The 23,986-nt window shown below is 35.6% G+C and overlaps 4 protein-coding genes across 7 annotated transcripts; 3 read left to right on the forward strand and 1 right to left on the reverse strand.

The window, feature by feature from the left end:
- Positions 1–2,665: 2,665 nt before the first annotated feature.
- On the forward strand, positions 2,666–9,297 carry LOC105649710 (AAA-type ATPase family protein). Of its 4 annotated transcripts, none has more exons than XM_020685412.3 (8): positions 2,666–2,937; positions 3,019–3,189; positions 3,449–5,931; positions 6,280–6,499; positions 6,911–7,474; positions 7,700–8,285; positions 8,586–8,649; positions 8,945–9,297. In XM_020685412.3, the coding sequence occupies exons 3-8, from the start codon at positions 3,865–3,867 to the stop codon at positions 9,035–9,037; spliced, it is 3,594 nt and encodes a 1,197-aa protein (XP_020541071.1). In that variant the 5' UTR covers positions 2,666–2,937; positions 3,019–3,189; positions 3,449–3,864; the 3' UTR covers positions 9,038–9,297. The 4 variants fall into 4 exon arrangements, with proteins under 4 accessions (XP_020541071.1, XP_012091832.1, XP_012091831.1 ...); XM_012236442.4 differs by having other exon boundaries at positions 3,044–3,189; XM_012236441.4 differs by having other exon boundaries at positions 2,666–3,189.
- A 3,792-nt stretch (positions 9,298–13,089) lies between these two features.
- PUB17 (plant U-box 17) lies at positions 13,090–15,872 on the forward strand. Its single transcript, XM_012236446.4, has one exon. It carries the CDS (start codon positions 13,607–13,609, stop codon positions 15,758–15,760), a length of 2,154 nt encoding a protein of 717 aa, XP_012091836.1. The 5' UTR covers positions 13,090–13,606; the 3' UTR covers positions 15,761–15,872.
- Positions 15,873–18,282: 2,410 nt separating this feature from the next.
- Positions 18,283–20,943, forward strand: LOC105649712 (G-type lectin S-receptor-like serine/threonine-protein kinase SD2-5). Its single transcript, XM_012236447.4, has one exon. The coding sequence runs from the start codon at positions 18,307–18,309 to the stop codon at positions 20,812–20,814; it is 2,508 nt and encodes an 835-aa protein (XP_012091837.2). The 5' UTR covers positions 18,283–18,306; the 3' UTR covers positions 20,815–20,943.
- A 112-nt stretch (positions 20,944–21,055) lies between these two features.
- On the reverse strand, positions 21,056–23,445 carry LOC105649714 (uncharacterized). The gene is made up of 4 exons (XM_012236448.4): positions 22,924–23,445; positions 22,119–22,741; positions 21,480–21,995; positions 21,056–21,388 (listed from the first exon to the last, which is right to left on the reverse strand). Exons 1-4 carry the CDS (start codon positions 23,174–23,176, stop codon positions 21,260–21,262), a joined length of 1,521 nt encoding a protein of 506 aa, XP_012091838.1. The 5' UTR covers positions 23,177–23,445; the 3' UTR covers positions 21,056–21,259.
- Positions 23,446–23,986: the final 541 nt, after the last annotated feature.

The following is a 23,986-nucleotide window of genomic DNA, read 5'->3' on the forward strand; positions in this document are numbered from 1 at the left end:
AATTTTAATGTAAAGACAACTATGAAATTACTAATTATTGTTAATATTTATGTGTTTTTTCGTTAAAGTGCATCTTTTTTTATTTAAAGGTGGAGTTACCCTGATCATTTGCATTGGAGGAAGTTTATAGTGTAGATTGCGATGATATAATTAAATTTAATTTTTAACTTATAATAGCAACCAAGCAATTATCTCCTTTAAACCCTAAAAATAGCGTATACTGTTTCTTAATTATTCAACTCAATAAACTGTTAATTTTAATTCAATATTCAGATTCAGTTCGAACAAATATTTAGAGTTTAATAAATAAATATTTTGAAATGGGAGAATATATACTTTTAATAAATAAAAAAAAAAGAGTCGACTCAGTACTATTATCCCTAATAGTGAATCTATAAAAAAATAAATAAATAAATTAGAATTCACTGCCTATCAAAATATCATTTGAATTCAGTTTGGCACTTTACCTAAAAAGAAAAACATTAAAGAGGGGGGTTTACCTAAATAACTGAAATTCAATTTTCGATATTTACTATGACAATTCAAACTTAATTGAAACTAAAAGCTAAAAAGAAGTTGTATTGTAAAGAACTGGCAGACAAATAGATACAACCAATTCTTAAACCCAGTGGCAATCCTAAGGTCATTATTGTAAAATACAGGTAGTGTAATGTACAAGTGTACCAAACAGGGGCCCCTTCGGACAAATTTTTCTGGGCCATCAAGATTGGATGTTTCCCGTTGATCTTATTATAAGAAGTTTGTAAGATTTTGGGGACACTCCCCTTTGCATGTAAGATTTGAGAAGACATTATTTTTTGTAGCTTATGAATTGACATTTTCTTATATAAAAAGATTTGAACCGCTTCATCTTCATGTATTATAGCTTAATCCAACTTAATCAATGAGTGTGTCTTTTCACTTTCCGTTTAACTGTTAAATGAAAGATTAATTCTTTTTGAACGGAAAGCGACATGAAGCGATTACGTTTAAAAATCTCTCTAAGATATTGACTTCATGACTCAATACTGTGATCACCAGAACGAGATTTAATGCATTTTTAATCATTTGATTAAGCTATTTTGGTTTCATGTATTTTTTTTTAGTGTAGGTAAGAATTTACTTAAATCAAACAATTTGAATATAAATAAACAAACTATTTTTTGAAAAATTATTAATATTTCAACTCAAAATTTAATGCATTACAACAAAAACACCCACTAATTAAATTTTGGACCAAAATAATGTAATTTTTAAAACTATCTACAAATTTTTAAAATAGTTTTGAAATGTATCCTAAAAAAAAATTGAAATGTTCATTATTTTGTTCAATTGAGTCTTAAATTTTGCACAATGCGAACCAGGTGATGGGAGAGCAGATGAAGGGCTCTAAATAGAATACTACAATTGAGTGGATAAAAAAAAAACATCAAACGCATTGACATAACATAGTAAGCGGAATCTGTAGCATCATCAGAATCAGAAACATCATTGAAAACCGGTCATTATTTATCATCATCATCGTCTTCAACTGAATGGGCGCACGTGATTGTGGCTCTGCTTATTGCCCTTCAGAGTTCAGACCACTCTCTAAAAAAATAAAAAAAAGGGTCTCTGCTTATTGCCCTGCACAGGCCACTGTCAATTTTCTAAATTTTACAGTGGGTGAATAGGTTAACTTTCCTTCTTTTTTTTTTTTTTTATATGTAATTCGCATTTAAGAGTCTTTATTAAGTTTCTCTTTTAGACATGTTAAATTCTGGAAATTAGGAGGATTAGGTCAATGCATGTCTAAAAATTCCCATCTATATCAACGATCACTTTCCAAGTCGCAAGATATTAGTAGTAAATAACTTTTTTATTTATGAAAAAATAAACTAAATTGGAATGATTTTATAAATTATGTAATAAAAATGATAATTTATGCTATCTCATAATGTATTTGTGTTTCTTTTTTTAGCTTAACAAAACAAGTCAAAGTATTACATATTGTTTCTTAGCATTAATTAAGCAAATGACATATCTAATTTTGACCTATTTTTTTGAAAAAAAAAAAGATATTTTGGGTTTTTATATGCAATAAAAGGAACTGGATAACCCACAGGCCACAGGCTGTGCTTTTTGTCCTCACTCTGCTTCTATAAAAACTTAAAAAGTGAAAATAAGTCAAGATTCCTGTTCATCTTTTTGATAATCTGTTTCTCTAATTCGAATTTTTTTTTTTCCTGTGAAAAATAGTAAATGTGAGATTTTGAATAATTCATAAAATTTAATTTAAAAATATTCATTTATCATAATTTAATACGTACATCAGATAATATATAAATTTTATAATTATATTTTAAAATCTTCACTATAAATATTTTTTTGAATGTTATTTTTTCAAATTCGAGTTTTTTCCATAAAAAAATTAGTATTTAATAAAAATTAGTATTTAACGGGTGAATTCAATAATTGGATCATATGAAAATTTTCATTAAAAATAAAAATAAAATCCAAAAATAGGTGAAACTTCTACAGGTCCCCACAATGCAGTTTAAGGTTAATATACAAGAGTACAGTCTCAAACTCTGTACACCCAATAGAAGAGTACCAAGAAACGGCTATTTCAAACAGCCAGATTATATGATGTATTACATAACAGAACGGGCTCTCTGCTCTTTCTTTGGTCCCCATTCAAAATCTCAGTTTTCAATTTTCTTCCTTTCCCTTTTTTGACTATGGCAAAAACATCATACAAAGATCCAAATATATAAATAAATTTACAATCTTTTTAAATTGAAAACCCATAAATTTTTAACCTTTACTACTATTTATTTATTTATTTTGCACTTCATGCTCAAACAAACAAACGGGCACACCGCTTTATTGGCTGTGTGTGTCCTGTTTTTACAGATCTCATACCTCTCCCCTGAGCATTCTTGCCAGAGATTCTTTGTATGTCCTCTCCTTCTCTTTAGTTTCTCTTTCTTGAGCTTATTGAGTTATTGTCTCTCTAACACAAGCTCCGTTGCTTAGTGGGTTTTTCGACTATCGTTTTCAGTGAAAAGGAACACTTCTTCTCGTGAAGTGCATGTGAAGTTGGTGGCTGAGGAGTGGGACTAATGAGAGATAGATAGCTAGAGAGAGATCTAATCTGGTGGCGTTAATGATCCAAACGGGTCGTTTTTGCTTTTTGTGTATTTTCAGGTGAATGCAGTGTTTCCCTTGTTGCTTTCTTTTTGCTTCTTCTTCTTCTTCTAGTAGCTATGGTCTCCTTTGTTTGTAATTCCATGCTCTTCTCAATCTAAACCCTGTTTGTTCTATACCCTTTTCGTCCAAAAAATTCGGTCTTCTTGTGCTTTAAGATAGAAGGTTGAGCCTTTACTTGTAGGGTCTGCTATAGCTGCTTATTGTTACATGATTTACTTGTTGAACTGAAGGGTTTTCTGCTTTTAATCTTATGCAGTGAAGCTGGGAGGTTTTGGTTTGGGACGGAAATAGTGCAGTTTGAGCTTCAATAAAAGCTTGAGATTTTGAATTTAGTTTCATGGGTTTTGGGTAGTGCTGCGTTTCTTTAGCTTGGTACTGATGGGTTTATGCCCTTCAGAGGAAAATGAAGATTATTGTGAACAATATTTTTTTACTTGGGGGGATTTGGGGATGTGTGGCGTAATTATTGCAAAAAAGGTTATCAGTTTTGCAAATAAATGCACTTTCGTTGATGGAAGATCTATGATCGCTTGAATTTTGGCGTTTATTGTGACTACTTGCTTAATTTTGAAGATTCTGGCTGATGACTGGTTGGGGGAAGATGCAATATAATTTGATAGGTTTAGTTAAGTTGAAAGAGATACTGCTATCATATGCATTTAGTTTCTGATCATGACCAAGGCTGTCCGCAATAGGATTCTCAAGGATGCAAATGGTCATATCAGTGATCATCTTCGCAACCACATCCATTTAACCAACTGCATTCATCTGAAAAACCATATGCATAAGCAAAGCCCTGTACTGGCTGATAGGTCACTGATGAGGGACCTTATAGTTCTTCAGCGGTCCCGGTCATTGAGGGACCCTTCTGCCAGTCCTCCTTCGTGGCATTCACCCTCTGTTGTTGATTTGCTTCCTAAGAAAGGTGACAAGGATGACACAGTTATGGAGGGTAGAAGGTCAGTTGGCATTGAACGTCGAAGGGAAGGTAGGAGGTTGTCAGGTGGCTCACCAACCCTTGCGGGTTTAGCATCATCAAAGGTCGTTCCTGGTGAGCTTACTGGGGGAAATGATGGAGTGCTAGCTTTTAGTGATCGCAGTAGCAAGAGTGGAGTGAAGGATGGTAGGAGAATTAAGAGAGAAGAATCTAGTAGAAAGAGCATTAGGGCTGATCTTTTGGGTGGTAATGAAGACCCTTTACGAGATGAAGATGTCAATGGTTTGGTTAATGATGCTGTTCCTGGGAGTTCAGAATCTAAACCTAGAAAGAGTAAACAAAAGGGGAAGCATAGTCAAGGTTCCCATATTAAGACCCTTTCTGAGCAGCTGAATGAGGTTCCAATGGATAGTGATGTAGCTTCTTCTAACATCCAACTTCGTGGAAGACGGCCTCGACATGGAAAAATTGGTGAGGAACCTGAGACCAGCATTCGTGGTTCAAGCGGATTAAATAGGGTGAAAAGGCGGAAGTTTAGAGATGCCAGAAGAACTAGGGCTACTCCATCCTCTAGAGATATTGGGGGTCAGAATGAAATGTCTGTTGCTTCCAATTCTTTGGCTCAAGGGTCATCAAGACCAAGGCATCGCATGGAGGAAGAAGAAGAATATGGGGATGAAAATGTGACAAGAGCTCCTAGAAATGGATGTGGGATTCCATGGAATTGGTCAAGAATTCATCACAGAGGTAAAACATTCCTTGACATGGCTGGTAGGAGTTTGTCCTGTGGTCTGTCAGACTCAAGATTGAGGAAAGGTGGCATGGCTTCCCAGGAGAGAGATGGTCCTAATTTTCCTGTGGCATCTGACCATTCAAGTTCATCTACTAAGTCTGATGCAGAGGTGCTGCCTCTATTAGTTGAGGCGTCTGGATCCCTAGAAAGCACTGATTATGCTGGTTGGGTGCATGACTATTCTGGAGAGCTAGGTATATATGCTGACCATTTACTTAAAAATGATGTTGATTCTGACCTTGCTTCTGAAGCTAGGTCTGGTGATCGACACAAACTTGGGCGGAACCACAATAGCAGGCACCAAAATTTGACTCAAAAATACATGCCAAGAACTTTTAGAGATTTAGTAGGACAGAATCTGGTAGCACAAGCTCTTTCCAATGCGGTAATGAGAAGAAAGGTTGGGCTGCTATATGTGTTTTATGGGCCTCATGGTACGGGAAAAACCTCATGTGCTCGCATATTTGCCAGGGCTTTGAATTGTCAATCTCTGGAACATTCCAAACCTTGTGGCTATTGCAATGCTTGCATTGCGCATGACATGGGTAAGAGTCGAAACATAAGGGAAGTTGGTCCAGTCAGTAATTTTGATTTTGAAAGTATTATGGATCTGCTCGACAACATGATTATTTCCCACCTGCCATCACAGTACAGAGTTTTTATTTTTGATGACTGTGATACTCTGTCACCTGATTGCTGGAGTGCTGTGTCAAAGGTCATTGATAGAGCACCTAGACGAGTGGTTTTTATCCTTGTCAGCTCAAGTCTTGATGTTTTGCCTCATATAATTATATCCAGGTGCCAGAAATTCTTTTTCCCGAAGCTGAAAGATGCAGATATTATTTACACTTTGCAGTGGATTGCATCCAAAGAAGATATAGATATCGATAAGGATGCACTAAAACTTATTGCATCACGATCAGATGGATCATTGAGGGATGCTGAGATGACTCTAGAACAGCTGAGTTTACTTGGTCTGAAGATATCTGTTCCTCTGGTTCAGGAACTGGTAAGGTTTTCCTCATTCTTGTGACCGAAATTAGAATGTTTAATTCTTTTAGCATATAAATGTGCCTCTCCCACTTAAATGGAAGATGATGATCTTGGTCCAGAGTGATGATCAAGTTACCATTTATGATAACTTCTTCAGGTTAGCCTAAAGTACAGTATTTTAAGTACCCATGTCAGTTAAGGATACTTGGACCTTGTCGTGGTACTTTTACACTTAAAATTAATGGAAAAATTTGCCCACTCAACAATGAATAAATAAATAAAAAGAAAAAAGGGGTCATCCTATGATTAGATACAATTTCATGCTATTTTTTTGCTCTAAAATCCATAAATTGTTTCTTTACAGGTTGGGCTTATTTCTGATGAAAAGTTGGTCGATCTTCTTGATTTAGCATTATCTGCAGACACAGTGAACACTGTTAAGAATTTGAGAATAATAATGGAAACTGGTGTGGAGCCATTGGCTTTAATGTCGCAGCTTGCTACAGTTATTACTGATATTTTAGCTGGTAGTTATGATTTCACAAAAGAGAGGCGTAGGAGGAAGTTTTTCCGAAGAAAACCATGTGAGTTTCACAAATTGTTTGTTGCTCTGGTATATAAGTGACTAGTAATGGACTAATCAGTTCACAGTGTAACTAATTTGTTCACAATGTAAAGCTGGGTGTAAACATTGAATTCTTTGTTTTTCTCTTCCTGTATTAGCTATTATGTGGCTACATTTTCTTTCTCCTCAGCTTGGAAAAATTCATATTTGTTCAGATTTGATTTTTTCGCATGCTCCTTAATTGATTTATCGAGTCATTTATATCAGCACTTTGACCTGTGAAATCACGTAGCTTTTTATCTACCTGGTGAATAGTTGCTCTGGCGATCCTCTGCTCTGCACCAAGTAATAACTAAAATGAGATAACTGATTCTGTACATTTGATCTCTTCCTTTTTCTACAACTGATGGTACAAATTTATTGGTTCCAGTGTCCAAGGAAGATATGGAAAAACTACGCCAAGCCCTGAAAACTTTATCGGAGGCTGAAAAACAACTTAGAATGTCAAATGACAAAATAACATGGCTAACAGCTGCATTGCTTCAACTTGCTCCTGATCAACAGTATATGTTGCCTAGTTCATCTACAGAAACTAGTTTTAATCATAGCCCTCCCACCATAAATCACCCAAACGGAAGAGATATAGGCATGAAAAGTGGTGAGCATACTGACATGTTCAATAAAGATAGAGGCTTGTCAACACAAAGTAGGTTGGAAAATCTCCCTGCTGGAAATTCTGGTGATTTCCATATCAATGGTGTATCAAATGGTATTAATGTGGATAGGAGACGAAATGCAGGGGCTGGGATGACTCCCCAGAGGACATCAGCGCTATCTTCTGATATGGTTAGGGTGAGCGGCAGGCAGATTTCAGGCAAAAGCCGTAAGGGCTATGAAGAAATTTGGTTGGAAGTACTTGGGAAAATTCAGTTTAACAGTATAAGAGAGTTCTTGTATCAGGAAGGAAAGCTCATCTCTGTCAGTTTTGGTGCAGGTACTTCTAATGCATATAATGTGCACAGTGTACTTAAATGAGGCGTGATTCATTCAACAGTATCATATTTTGATTTGTTAGGATTGCATTGTTTATGTGAAGATTTTTTTTTTTTTTTCAATACGAAACTATTCATAAATTTTGGGACCAAACTGGTCTGTGGAATTGGAATGTCCTTATTAGAGAATAATCTGATAGTGTTCTCTAATTGACTCTTTAAATTAGTTTTTCTTTTTGCAGCTCCAACTGTGCAGTTAATGTTCAGTTCACATCCCACCAAATCGAAGGCAGAGAAGTTTAAGGCACATATTTTACAAGCATTTGAGTCTGTTCTTGGGTCACCGGTTACCATTGAAATCAGATGTGAATCAAATCAAGGTGGAGGGCCCCTTATATTACCAGTTTCTAGGAATGCTTCATCCCAGATGGCTGCAGAGCCAGAGGCCACTATTGCAACCAGAATGCCTAGGACAGGAGAATCTCTTGATGCAGGGAGGAGTGAAATTGTTGAAATACCAGCTTCTCCTAGGGAAGCCAAGGGTAATGGGCATGTTGATTACAATGCAGAATCTAGTAAAAGAGGTTTGTCTAGATTGAGGTCGGGAGAATCAGCAGTTTCACATAAGAAATCTAGCATGAGTCCTATGTCGGAAAGAAGGAAACTTGGAGAGCAAAGTCAGAGTAAAAGCCTTGTGAGAAGCAAGGTTTCCCTTGCACATGTAATTCAGCAGGCAGAAGGATGTACCCAACAAACTGGATGGTCCAAACGTAAAGCAGTCTCTATAGCAGAAAAGCTTGAACAAGAAAATTTGTATGTATTTTCTGTACCGTACCTTTTCTTCTTTTTTGTGTTCTCTCTTGTTCTTGTTGGGAGTTGATAAAATATATTTTACCTAGCTAAAAAGGATAACTGTAATGCTCCTGGGCAAATAATATTGCACAAGAAAAGGCCACAATATTTAAATTAAGTGAATAGCGGTTTGTAGTAATTTGAACAGTTACTGAATGAAGTGATAGTTTGAAAGCTCTTCCTGTAGGTTCTAGCAGTACATTTTGTTCTCCTAATATCTACACAGTCTTTTATGGGCTCATATGTACTGTAATTTTACAGGAGACTGGAACCTAGATCACGAAGCTTGTTATGTTGGAAAGCATCTAGAGTTACGCGTAGAAAGGTAAGATACCATTTTTTGTTTTTTCCTGGATGATATTCTAACTAACAATTAAATTTCATAAATCCACCATTTTTCTTGCTTTTGAAAAAAGGATTGATCTTTGAGAATTGTCAGCACTGTCGAGAATTGTATATGCATTAATATATAGTATAATATACATTTGTTTCTCATAAATTGGCAGCAGTGTCAGTCATTTAAGAGTTTGAATGAGAAAAATATAATGCTGTGGTGTCTAATAGCTGTTTTGATGTGATTTAGTTTGAAGAAGTCGCTAATGTGCCTTTAATATATGCAGCTTTCTCGTTTGAAAATTAGGACGCGAAGACCTCATTCATTGCTTAAGCTCGTTTCTTGTGGAAAGTGCCTCTCTTCTAAATCTCCAAGGTAGAACAAGAAAGAAAAATTTTCAATGGCTTTTACAGATTCAGAGTGCAACTTCTTCATCTTTCTTTACTTCTGTAATTAGACATTTTCTTTCCATTTAGTAGTTCAAATTTAGCCGTTCATATATTTTTCTTTTGAATAAATGTAGTAGTTACACTTCCGGTAAGAACGTAGGAAAGAATTATGTAGTGTAGCTTCATTTAAATGAATTTCATATGTTTATCCGATCATTTACATTAATGGCATCATCCCTTTTCTCCCTGATTCCTATGATCCATTAGAAACTTCTTCCTAGTTTCTTCTGATAAATGTGAAAGGATGGAGTTTTTACAGGTAAGATTCAAATACCTGTAATCTTACCCTCACTATTAGAATTTATTTTCAAAGTAAACTCTGATTATATCTAGTTAATATTTTTAATTAATAGTATATTGTTTTTAATAACAGCTCAAACAGCAAAGTCAAAAATACCAGAATTAAAATTGATTGATTACTTTGTACTTCAAGAATGGTGACAAAAAAGAAATCAAAGTAAGCTAATAAAACAAGGGTTGAAGCAATTTTTTTAATTCTTTACTCTTTTTAACTGATTTTCCAACCTATTGCCTCTTTGATAAGCAATATTCAGGATATTCGATAATTTGTTGCTAAAGCTAAAATTAGAAATTTTGTGCAACAAAAATAAGATAAATAAAGAAAAAAGAAATTTTCAATTGGATAAAACAAAGATTGAGAAAGCGAAAAATAACTTTTTTATTTTTTTTCTAACTTTTGAAATTTTATAGATGTAAGTGTGAAAATGTTAAAGCTAATTCATTCATCAGGAGAATGTGAACCTTAGAATCAAAAGCAAATAAAAAATAATTTCGAAATCGTTTGTGTGTACACCATAAAATGTCCAATTAATTAATTAATTAATTACTAGAATTTTGGACCCAACTGATTACTACCTACGATTAGTCACACACATATTTGAAAACTCCGCGGTCGGTCTGTTTGTAGTCGGAAAGCGATGGAATCGAATCAGCTCTTTTTAAAAAAAAAAAAAAAAAAAAAGAAACTTTCAGAAAGACAATTACTTTGACGAATTTCTATTTTTTTTTTCCATTTTATTTTTTGGACATTAATAAATAGGATATTTAGGTGTTATATATTTATCATGGTGGTTACATAATTACATTGTTTTTACTTGAAATGTGCGCATATGTTGGACCAACTGATAATATTATGTCTTAAAATAAGATAATTTGGATTCAGTTTAGGGCACACATTACAGTAGTTTTGATATTATCCATTAATTATTCAACGGCGCGCATGCAAACAATATGGCAGTAGGTAATAGATTGGATTGTCATTAATTAATCATTTTTACATACTTAATTTAGCCTCTGGATTAGGTAAATTGCAATAACAACTAGCTGTTAGGGCCTAGCTATTAGAAGGAGACTTTCCTAACCATAAGATCCAAAAATTCACATTCAATTAATTAAAAATTAATACTCCCTAATTAATTAATTCTCGATCCGTCGATTTTTTTTTTTGAAGTAATAAAAAAGAATCACCTGTCTATTTGATATTCATAAATTTCATGTATTTTTGGGAAAAAATTGAAAATATTTATTATATAAGAATATAAATATACGTAGCCGTATTGGCGTTATGGCTTGCCGCCATTAAGAAATCAGAGATCTTAACCATGGCTACGCGGTAACAGCCGGCATTTCCCATACCCAATAATCATCATTCCCAGAATCACACGTCACACGTGGCCGCTTCACTCTTCACAGCCGTGAACCAAGAAAACGGCAGGCGCCACATCGACTGCAAAACGACGAAGCTTCACCGTGAAACTCTATTGACCAAAATGGCCGCTAATTTGCTAAACAACATTGATCCGGTGGAGACGTACCTCTCACGTCTAGCTCAGGCCGTTGCTTTCTTTGACTCGTCATCGAATTGATCGAACTACGTGGCATAATCGTAATGGACAGAAACTAGTGGTTTTGTCGGCTTTTCGTGTGCCTGCAACGTGTTAACCATGGCGTGGTTAAAATTTAAGAGACGCAGATGGAGGCGTGTAGTTCAAAAATCACTGTATGGCCAGTAGCACTTCCAGACTTGGCACGTATAAGTAAAATTATTTTACAATATTTTTTTATCATAATAATATATACACATCCTTTGAGAGCCAAATTTGTTTACTTATACTTTATTATTTTTTTATAATATGTGTTTCACGTTGTTATTAATAGCTGTTACTTGTTGTTTATATTCCTTTACGAGTAAAAATATTTATAATAAATTATATTACTTTAAAATAAATATTTTAAAATGTTGAACAAATTCTACGTTAATGGCAAATTTTGGCCTAACTGATTAGACGTTTTAGCCAAAAACCTGAAATCCTGAAACGGACGGCTGCTCTTATAAGCTGCTCTTTGCAGTTCGGCACCAACAACCTAGTGGACCCTACCCTTCTAATTCCTATTTAAAAAAGAAAGAATACGTGGAAGGGTTACAATTGGAGGTGCCACATTTCTAGATCACAGCCGAGTATCTCAAACAAATCTCAGTTTTGAAAATGCTGAAGTCCGACAAAGAAGTGTGTATGTGAATGTAAGGCAGTGCTGTGAGTTTGGATCAGTCAACTCGTGTTTTATGACATTTGAGTCAAAGTAGAAAAATTAGCCACTGACAGATGGGATATTAATATGCTTGGACTTTAATAAATCTTCTCCTAAAGTCTCCACGCGCCTAAAATTCGCGTGGGGTCCAACCTTCCCCACAACTTCATTTGGTCAACCCCTCGCCCAGAAACAAATCCTATGCATGCAAACTTGCAATTTTGCCAACCTCGCACTCTAATCCAACTCCTTAAGCAATGACTTATCCTTAAAAATTAAGCAATTTCTACCTTTATTTACATAATATGCCAGCAATGAGATGTCCTTCTTTGTGACACCTGACCTCATTGCAATCCAAAGATGAATTTAAAGTTAAAAAGAGAGAAGTGTATAGCCTTTGGATAGATACCAAGAACTGTAATAATAATATGGTGATGTTCAGTATTTATACATCTTCCACCTCACTTGGGGGTCAGCGGTTTGGTTTGGTGACATTTGAAGAAACTTCAAACCAAATCAAAAATTTTGGTTTAATTTTTTTTTTTCAATTTAAATTAAACCATTTAATCAACAAAATCAAATTGAACGGTCCTGTGCAATTTGATACCATTAAAATACTTTAATAAATTATATTAAATATAAATTATTTATATATTAAATTATAATTTTTTGTAAAGCAATAATAACGCTTTAAAAGTTTGTAAAATATTGTTAATGAATTTCTTGTTAATTTTAAATTTTTTTATAAATTAATAAATAAATCAAATATTAATATTCAACTATTAAGAACGAGGAATGAATTTATAAGTGATTTGAGAATTGCAAAGTCAAACTATACTACAGGTAATGTTTGGAATCGAAAATATTAGAGTTTATGAAATTTGTCCAAATTTTATGAAATTAAAATATTAATGTTTGGTTGGATTTTATAGTTTAAATCATTTAACGCATAGTTCTAATCTCGCTACACTTAGGACTTCTTAAAATCATAATTTGTATGATGATCCAAATTATAGTTTACATTAAGTAAATTCTCTAATGTCTATTTTTGCAAGACTAAATATTAGGGGCAGTGTTAAAAAAAGCAACCTTAAAATGTATTGGAAGTTAGATTATAGAAAAAGGAAGTTGATTATACAGAGTAATGACAAATTGACAATATCCAAAACTTAAAAAACGGCCAGCTAAATCTGACACAGAGATTGAATAATGGAAACGAGAGAAAAAAGGAGGTGATGATCAAACCAAAATTGTTATAAAAGGGTGATCAAAGCTGCAACTAAAAAAAGGAAAAAGGGAAGACCTTTGTGATAAATTTTAATGAGCCTCTATATACTAATACTGTAGAGTAGAGGAAAGAAGAAGAAACGAATGGACAGGAATCTGGATAATTATCAGAGAAAACCTTATATGTCTTTTTCACCAAAACTGCATTGAATTTTCTTTTCTAGAGAGAGAGAGAGGGAGAGTGAGAAGAAAAAAAAAAATTTAATAATAGCAAAAAAGAAAAACAAAGTCATAGGAAATTCAGTCCCTTTTTCCTTTACCTTCTCTTCCCTTTCTCTCTGTTCTTTCTCTCTCTCTCTCTCTCTCTCTCTGCCTCTCAAAAACGCGGATTCAGGAATTCTATCTTAAAAATTGCATCTTTCTTGCAAAGACTAAATCTTTCTATTATAAATATTCCACCCAACAATACCCAGAAGAAGAAGAAGAAGAACAAGAGTAAGCCGAATTTTCGTTTTTAAATTTTTTTTTCTTTTCTTTCTTTTCATTTCATTTGAAAATAAGTGGACAAATTGTTGCACAAGGAGATTCTGTAGCTGCGGAAGTCCTGAATTAGCTCAAATACGATAGAAAAAGAAAAAACGTCTGTGCCGTTTCAAAATCGCTGTATCTAGATCTAAATTTTGGAGTCATTTCATTGAAAATTCAGTCGTGGACAGTTTGTTATGGCTTCGGCGGCTATATTCTCGTCTCTAAGACGGCGGAGGTCGCCGTCGTTGGAGGCGTTCTTAGCGCCGGTTGATTTGACCGATGTCGCCCTTGTACAGACTTTGGCATCGGTGTCAACCGAGCTGGTCTCATGTTACTCGGGGAAATCATTTCCTTTTCAGCGAAAGAATTCGCGTTCTCTGATTCGAAAGATTGAGCTCTTCGTTGTTTTGTTAGAGTATTTGACGGGTTCTGGGTCAGGTTCCAAATTATCTTCAACGGCGGTTGTTTGTTTTAAGGAGTTGTATTTGCTTTTGTACCGTTCAAAAATATTGCTTGATTATTGTTCACAGGCTAGCAAGTTATGGCTATTGTTACAAAATCAGTCAATTTCAGGGCATTTTCATGATCTAAATCAGGAAATATCAACCCTTTTGGATGTATTTCCATTGAATAATATTGAATTGAGTGAGGATATTAGGGAGCAAATTGAGCTTATGCAAAAACAGGCAAGGAAAGCCAAATTATATATTGATAAGAATGATGAGGCCCTAAGGGTTAGGTTCTTTTCATTTCTTAACGAGTTTGAGAATGGGAGAATTCCTAGCCATGTTGACCTTAGATTGTTTTTTGTGGATAATTTGGGGATCAGGGATGCCAAGAGTTGTAGAACGGAGATTGAATTTTTGGAGGAACAGATTGTTAATCATGAGGGAGATGTTGAACCAACTGCTTCTGTGCTTAATGGGTTTGTTGCAATTACAAGGTATTCTAGGTTTTTGCTTTTTGGGTTCGAGGAAAATGAGGTGGAGTTGCAATTTGGGAATCAGAAGAAGCCAAGAAAAAGGTTGATCACTCAAGAGATAGCAGATACTTTTATCACAATACCAAAGGATTTTTGTTGCCCTATATCATTGGATTTGATGAGAGATCCAGTGATTATTTCTACAGGACAGACTTATGATCGGAGTTCGATATCTAGGTGGGTAGAGGAAGGGCACTGTACTTGCCCCAAAACAGGGCAAATGCTCACCAATACTCACCTTGTACCCAATCGGGCTTTGAGGAATTTGATTGTACAGTGGTGCACTGCCCATGGAATCCCCTATGAGCCCCCAGAGAACATGGATTCATCTGCAGAGGCTTTTGCTATGGCATTACCTACTAAAGCTGCAACTGAAGCTAACAGAGCTACAGCATCACTTCTCATTCTACAACTGGCAAATGGGTCACAAGGTGCAAAGACTATTGCTGCCCGTGAGATCAGATTGTTAGCAAAAACAGGAAGAGAAAACCGTGCTTTCATTGCAGAAGCTGGGGCTATTCCTCACCTCTGCAAGCTACTATCATCTTCGAATCCAGTTGCTCAAGAGAATTCTGTAACAGCAATGCTTAATCTTTCAATTTATGATACAAACAAAACCCGCATTATGGAGGAAGAAGGTTGCTTGGGATCAATTGTTGAAGTGTTAAGGTTTGGACTCACGACAGAGGCAAGGGAAAATGCAGCAGCAACATTATTCAGTCTTTCAGCAGTTCATGATTACAAGAAGAAAATAGCAGATGAAGTAGGGGCAGTTGAAGCCCTGGCAGGGCTGTTAAGAGTGGGGACACCGCGTGGGAAGAAGGATGCAGTCACAGCTTTGTTTAATCTATCAACTCATACAGAAAATTGCACGAGAATGATTGAGGCAGGGGCTGTTACAGCATTGGTGGGGGCTCTGGGAAATGAAGGGGTTGCAGAAGAAGCAGCTGGTGCATTGGCTTTGATTGTGAGGCAGTCTACTGGGGCCGAAGCAGTGGGTAAGGAGGAAATGGCTGTGGCTGGGCTAATTGGGATGATGCGTTGTGGGACTCCAAGAGGGAAAGAAAATGCTGTTGCAGCTTTGCTTGAGTTGTGCAGGAGTGGTGGGGCAGCTGCAACTGAGAGAGTGCTCCGTGCACCAGCATTGGCTGGTTTGCTTCAGACTCTGTTGTTCACGGGTACAAAGCGAGCAAGAAGAAAGGCAGCATCCCTTGCTAGAGTGTTTCAAAGGTGTGAGAATTATGCTTTACATTTTGGGGGATTGGGTGCTGGATATGCATACGCTGGCAACTCTGCTACAAGTCGGGATTCAAGTTTCGTTGGTGACGTCTCGGTACCCATGTCCATTTCAGTACCCGTTTTGTAGTGGTGGCAAACAGTCTTATTGTATTGCGCTCATATATGCTTCTTTTTTGGTTGGTAATATTTACAAATTCTTTCATTGAAATTTAGATGATAAAAAGAAAAATTTACAGAAACATCATATCTTGTGTTTTTCCAGAGAATGAACTGTACTATTGAGCTGTTAATTTGTATACATGTAATGTGTAGTAGTTAAGAACAAAACGGAAATGATTCAATATGAAGAGAAATGATCTAATATGTGAGCGGTATAGAACGCTGGTGTAGAAATCATAAAAGATATGCTAGTCAGGCTCTTGGGGGTATTATCGAGAGAGCACCAGTTATCAATTGTTTACATGAATAATTCTGCAGCAAAATGCAGTTGTTTACTATCACAGATTTCGCATCAAAATGATTCTTTCAGATTGGCAGGTTTGTAACTAATCTCAAATCCCAGATCAAAGAACTTTTTTTGTTTGTATTTTTTGCTATGGAGGGAAACTAATCAAGGTTCATTACCTTTACGTCTGTTACATCTAGAATGAGTATTAGACTGTGGTCTGACTACAGATTCTACTTGTTTTAACCCATATGTTAGAGAAAAAGAAGAGGCATCATCTATCAAATCCAGAGGGTCAAAAAAGCGTATGATGAGCATTTCTGTTTTTCTTGTAAAAGTTACGAGAACAAGCATCTAAAATTTTTAACTCAGAAGAATTCTATTTTTATGGGGATTCAAAGGGGAAAGGCAAGAAAGACTGTTTCCTAGGAATGGAATTTTCCGAAGACGATAAAAAATAGTGGTGGTCTCTTCAAGTGATGGAAGATTGACCAACTTTTTCTTGTTTCTAATAAGTGCACCAAGAATTGAGTTTGATAAGGTGACACCACTCATTTTGCCTTATTAGATTCCTACCACTAAAGAAGTTAAGTGACATATCATCATGCTGATGTCCATCATCTTCTGGTGGAAATCAAGAATTTTAGTGGCATGGTTACCCACATTGGCTCTTTTTTTTTTTTTTTTTTTTTTTTTTTCCAGTGAATGGACTAGATGGATGGGGAAGAATCTTCTTGTAATTGAGAGTTTTGGTAATGGTGAGATGCAGTGGGGTATCCCCACAACTGAAGGCAAGCAAAGTGGATCCACAAACAAATGGGCCATTTTCCAATGAAATGATTAGAGACTGTTGGGGTTGCAAAGCTTATTGCTATATTCTTTAATATTATAATATTACGGTAACATACCGTTTATAGGTTGAGACCTGAGACAGTAGCTGAGAGTTGAGAATTGAGCTTCATATGAGTTGAATTAGCATTCTGAATATGAATGATGTTTGCTTTGGTTACTAATCAATTTGCCAAATCTTTTTATTTACTTTATTTTTCCTTTTTAAAGTTTTTATTTCAAGAATAACTTGTCTTTACTGCTAAACTAATGGAGAGTGAAAAGGAAAAGGCAAATCAATATAATATAGCTCAACTTGTCTTCTAATAATCTTTTCAGAAAATAAAAATAAATAAATTGCAATTCTTTTTGGAAAAGTTTAATGAAATTCTAATTTAAAACATTTATAGATATTATATTGGCAATTGGTATGTAACCTTTGGAATGCTGTATTTGTAGTTTTGGACTTTGGTTATAAGGTACATGTTGGGCTTACTATTTGGATGTGGCTATAGAAGGTACCGGCCTCATACTATTGGGCCGAGATTCTGATTTTTTGTTTTCAAAATTGCTCTTTCAATTATTTGTATCGCTAGAACGCGCTAACGGAATGTTTTTTTTTTATTTTTATTTTTGGTGGATCCTTTATTGGACTACAATCTCTACATCTGCTCTTATTCTTCAATTAAATTAATTTTGTATTTGCTAAACCAATATAAAAAAGAATGAATCATTCTAGAAACATATTTATTGGAAGAATTTGAATAATGGAATGATTTTGCAATAAAAGAGTGTAAAACTCCACCATTGAGAGATTTCTATATTAGAAGTTTCTTATCTACGTACTGTGTATATGTGTGGTTCGAGCCAATAAAAAAAAAAGTTTTAGAAAATATTATAATTTTATGCTTTTTATGTGAAATAAATGGTCAACAATAATCAAATGTGAGAGTTAATATAAATGAAATATAATTACATGTTAACAGGAGTTCCAAATCTTAGGGATCTTCTTTGAAATTTCCTATAAGTCTTGAGTCCACATATCGACTTGGATTAGTAAAATAAGGTGGCTAGCTTTTCCTTGTCACTTGTCATAAATTCTTCTTGTTCTTAGATGAAAAAGAAGCAAAGAAGCAAAGACCGGAGACCAATCTTTCCACATTTTTTACTTAGATGAAAAGTAGATACCTCATTCCTGATTTTACACTCAAGAAAATTGGGATGTTTGAATTACATAGAGGCATGTTTATTACAAGCTGAAATGCAAATTATTTAATGAAATTCAATATACATACAATACATTTAAGTGTATATATCATTTTATCTACATCTGAATTATGTCAATATTCTTTTTCATGCATATCTGGTATCTCCTCAGGCTCAGCTAATAACACAAAGTCATGGCTATTCTGCTTGTGCAGCTTTTGATGATTTTATCTCTTCCACACTTCCAACAAGCTAAAATTCATTACTTTCCAACAGCAATGCCGCTCACATCATGGGGCAGTTATAATCAAATAATTCTGTCCAATGAGAAAACAAATGCTGAATATGGTATTGGATTTGCTTGTGGGTTTTACTCCCAACAGAATGAAGCACATGCAGATTCCTGGTATTTGGCTATTGGATTAGCTGAATGGATGGATTCGTTTCCCGACGAACAAGTTTGGTATTTCAAAGACATACTATGGTTAGCAAACAGGAATAGAGCTGTTAGTGAGCATGCTACATTACAATTCCTTTCAGATGGAAATTTGGTGCTAAGAGATGGAGATGGAAGTCTGGTCTGGTCTACTGGCACAGCTAATAAGTCTGTTGTAGGTATGAAGATGATGAAAACAGGAAATCTTGTACTTTATGATACCAATAATAAGAGTATTTGGCAATCTTTTGACCATCCAACAGACACACTGCTTCCTGGGCAAAAATTGATGAGAGGACAGAAACTAGTGGCTAGCGTTTCAAATAGCAATCTGTCTAAGGGAAACTTCAATCTTGTTGTAACCTCTCGAGGTCTGGATGCTTATTACCAGGCTGAGGTCCCTCTCAGTTACTGCAGATATCCATATAATGAAGGTACATCTCATGACGTAGACAGAATTGAAATGGAATCATCTAATGGTTATCTTAGTCTAGATATACTTTCAACTGAGGGTGTGCTATTATATACTTCATATCAGCAATATAGAAATAAAACGTCTTATATGAAATTAGATCCTGATGGACATCTGAGATTTTATGATGACAAGTCTCGTGATCAGTCATTTGATCTGCTGGCAGATTATATGAATGAATGTGATTACCCATTAAGTTGTGGCAGTTATGGGCTCTGCACAAATGGAGTTTGCTCTTGCCTTCCAGGATTTGCTCCAACTGATGCTTCAAATGGCCAAAGCGCAGTCGAATGCTCACAAATTAATCCAATCACATGTGAAAATCCGTCGTCCCATTTTCTTTTACCCTATGAAGATATTCACTATTTTAGCTATGAAGCAGCAATTGGAAATGTAACAGACATGAACAGCTGTAAAGAGGCATGCTTGAAAACATGTTCGTGCACGGTTGCTCTATTTCGATTCTATGACAATACTTCCATTGGGGATTGTGTCTTACCGTCCCCGGTTCTTTCTCTCACAAAAGAAGGAAAGGAAACATATAAATATCAATCATATGCCTTCATTAAAATGTCTAATGATGGAGAGATCAGACAAGGTGGGGATGCAAATTCAAATGCTAGACAGCCTGAAAGAAGTTCTTCTAGATCAGTTAACCATTCTATTACAATAATAGGATCAACATTAGGAGCTTTAATTCTTGTGGGTCTGGTTTTCGGGTTCTTTTGGATTGTCTTTTTCGGGAAGAAAAAAGATGGGGAAGAAGAAGGCATTGAAGATTACTTAGATGAGCTATCAGGAATGCCTGTCAGATTCACTTACAAAGAATTGAAAATAGCAACTGAAAATTTCCAGAAAAAGCTTGGAGCAGGAGGGTTTGGGTCAGTCTTCGAAGGAAATTCACTAACAGGTGACAAAATTGCAGTAAAGCGTCTTGACTCATTAGGCCAAGGGAAGAAGGAATTCTTGGCTGAGGTCAAGACTATAGGAAGTATCCACCATAACAGCCTGGTGAGACTAATTGGCTTCTGCGCAGAAAAATTGCATAGGCTTTTGGTTTATGAGTTCATGTCATATGGGTCTTTGGACAAATGGATTTTCTTTCAAGAACCATTTCAACCTCCTCTAGACTGGCAAACAAGAAGGAAAATTATCTGGGACGTAGCAAAGGGGCTCGCCTATCTCCATGAAGATTGCAGGCAGAGAATAATTCATTTGGATATCAAGCCCCAAAACATACTGTTAGATGCTAACCTACATGCCAAGATATCAGACTTTGGCTTGTCTAAGTTGATTGATAGGGATCAAAGCCAATCGGTGACAACAATGAGAGGAACTCCTGGATATATGGCTCCTGAATTGTTTCACTCTGTCATTACAGAAAAGGCAGATGTCTATAGCTTTGGGATTGTAGTAATGGAAGTAGTCTGTGGAAGGAAAAATCTTGATAGGTCACAGCCTGAGGGATGCATGCATTTGCTCCCAATTTTCATGAGGAAAGCAGAGGAGCATCAATTAATGGATATGGTTGACAAAAGCAGCGAAGATATGGAATTGCATAAGTCGGAAGCTGTGGAGATGATGAAAGTTGCAATTTGGTGTCTGCAAAGTAATTATACAAGGAGGCCTTCCATGTCTATGGTTGTTAAAGTCTTAGAAGGCACTGTGGAAGTGGAAGCTGACCTGGATTACACGATCCAACATCCAACAACAATGGCACCAATAAGGATAGAAGCAAATTTGGAAAATACAACTACATTATTACGGCCATCACTTCTATCAGCACCCAGGTGAATCATTGTTCCTCTTTTGTTGTGTTGTGTATCAGAATATTAATGCTTTGTTGTGTTGCGTTTGTTTTACTGTATTTACTACTTGGATCTAGTTCAGTTTGCAGCAAAAACGAATTGAATTATCCAAGAACTTAGTTGTTTCAAGTTGGATTTATTCAACTTGAGTTGTTTTGTGCCGTCTTAGGTACAAGGATGCTGAGTCAGATTTTAAAATATTTACATCAGATTGAAAAATTTTAAAATAGAAAATTAAAATGCTGAATCGGATTAGCAAAAATATTTACATCAGATTGATTTCTGCCGTCTTAGCAGAGAAAAGCAACAAAAAAGAAATATGGACACTTGAGAAAAAGAAAACTACTCTGCTTTTCTTCCTCATTTATGAAGAAACAGACCCTTTGGCTGTGTTCAAGCTATAACTATCAATTCAAAAAGCTTACCCACCATCACTGCTTAGGTACAAAGATGTCAAAGTCACTAACAGTCCATTCAGCAACCTGATTAGCACCTTTGTAAATTTCAGTTCCTAAATCAATAGACATCCATCGCCTCTTAATTGGTTTAGTCCCAGGATCCTGAAACAGTTATTTAACAGCTAGATGTCAAAATCTGATAAAATTTTAACAAAATTTTGAACTCATTCTAAATAGAAAATAGAAAACAAACCTGATAAAAGTAAAGTGATTCTGACAACCTCCCTACATCAAGCTCCCATGTTCTTGGATCACCAATCCAACCCTGACCTTGTTGAGTTGGATACCCATAATCGCCCCAAACAGGATGTGGCAAAATCTGCAGTATCTCCTGAGGCTGAGGATTGCTGTAAGGATCACACAAATTGTAAGGCTCTTCAAGGTGTTGTGCATTTCCTGGAGAACAATACATGTGATAGGCTGCATAAGGGTAGCGAGCAGTGTCGTTTCGATGGACTCGCGTTCCATTAGAAAATGTATGGTAAGGTGGGCAGACATTAAGGTTGTCAGGACGGCACCATGCGGTTGTCTCAGGATTTATTATCATTTCGCTGTATCGAGTAACATCAGAAGTGACATTCCCATCACAAGGTTTTCCATTGTTCTTCCAACAGCTTCCTATGTCCATTAGGTAGAACTGACTGCTAGGACCCCCGCCTTTCATTACCTTCAAACTGAACCTCACTTTAAAGTTTGGTGATTCTGGTATCTGCATATATAGCATATAAAATATGAACTTTTTTCTTTAACATCAGAAAACTATTGGGCTAATGAACATGTTATGTAGGGTGTATTTGAAAAAGAGTATGGAAGAGAAGGATTAATTACTCACAATTTTGGACATTCCCCTGGTTTGGTAATGATAGCCACCAGAAACTCCGGAAGTGGCATCTGATCTTAAGTAAAGCATCAACCATGGATAGTTTGATGAAGTCTTCAAGACATGATGAAAAACCCAACTGCCTTTTCCAACTTCTTTCTTCCAAGTAACAGAATAGTATGAAATATTACTTGAAATTCCTTTTCTTAAATCAGCGTTTAAATCCCATGATCCATAAAACCTTCCTAGAAGAGTAGTCTTATTAGGCCCTCGCAATGTAGTATAGTCATGATAAATTAATGGTTGGTTCATGCACCCTTTTCCAAAACAAGGAAACCTAGAATCAGGGCCAAAAGGTCCCACTTTCTGCCCATTATTAGGGCACTTAGATGCGTAAGTGTCCATATTACCGCTCTTAAGCATTATCATCCAAAATTGCCATGGATTTGGTGTGTCTTTAACTTCACATTTAGAGCCTAAGTAAAGTTCTTTCTCTGCTGCATAAAGATCTACATCATGTAGAGTCCTCGGGTGTACTCCAAGAAAAGGGTCTCCAACACCTAACTTGTTGTCTTCCTCTGTTACTCTATGGACCAACATATATGGCGGCAAACTGCAGATAGAGCATTTGTTTTCTACAAAATAATTAACCACAAAACAGACTGTTAAGCTGAAATAACTGCTGATTTATACAAACGAAACTTCTAAAAAGAAAGAACAATTTTAGTTTCATATTTCTTCCAATTCTTGCTCAACAATAATACATTGGCTGGATTTTTTTTTTTTTCAAAACAATCTGAAAGCTTTAATTAATTACCTTTTGCCTGGGGAGAAGCCTTGTATACGTCAAAACAATCTGCAGCTCTTGGGCTACCCATATTAGGAACTTCTTCCCCAACCTCATTGCATTGATTCCATGACTCTATTGCCACTCTTAGACTATTTCTTCTCATTCCCGGATCGCCTATTGCTGATATATAATCATTTGCTGCTCTAACATACAAAACTCCTGAAAGGAAAATCACTACCAGAAAAAGCAGAAAACAATTTGGCTTCCTCTGTATAGCCATTTGTGAAAATGAAGCAACTCTAAGGAATTGCTTTTATGATGTGAACAGATTAATGGGTTTTAATTGAAATGTGGAATTTCTGCATATATTGAGAAATACACAGGTGCAGTATATATAAGCTAGGAGCTGCAACTAAACGCCTATACAGCAGCCAAAAGAATCCTACACATCCGATATGGAAATCAATGCAAATACAAGAATTAAAAAGGATAAGATTCAAATATAAGAAAGAGATAACAAAAGATAAGATTCAAACACAAGAGATTACAAAGGATAAGCAGTTAATAGATGTCCTATATAACAGTCAAGTAAAGATGCTCTTACTAATCTAATAACAATAATAAAGTCTTTTACTAGAAAATATCCATTGCTTTGGACTCTAGTCTTAAACTTCCTGTTGCATGGAACATACTCTTCCTCATGTGCCTTCTTTTTAAAGGAAATTATTTTTATTAATTTTGTAATACTCTATTCGGTGCACATTCTATTTCATTAGAGGATGCTTATGCTTTTCTTAAACCAACTTTCTTACCAGAAAAGACAGGGACAAAAAATATGAGCATCATCAACATTGGTTTTTATTATTATTATTATTATTATTATCCTGTCAAGACATTTAACTTTCTGGTAGATAAGCATTTGCAGGAAATTTGCATGTAAAAAAGCGCCTCTAGAAAATTGGAGAAATCACTATGTCAGACTCAGTCGTAACTCGGGATTTTCTGTTGGCTCCTTTTTTTTTGGCACTCCTAACAAATTGCCGTAACAACTTCCCTCATTATGTTGAACAAAATGCAGAATTAAATTACT

The sequence above is a fragment of the Jatropha curcas genome, chromosome 11 (genome assembly GCF_041381405.1).
Source record: "Jatropha curcas cultivar XTBG-Jc1 chromosome 11, XTBG_Jcur_1.0, whole genome shotgun sequence".
In the NCBI taxonomy this organism is placed as follows: Eukaryota; Viridiplantae; Streptophyta; class Magnoliopsida; order Malpighiales; family Euphorbiaceae; genus Jatropha; species Jatropha curcas.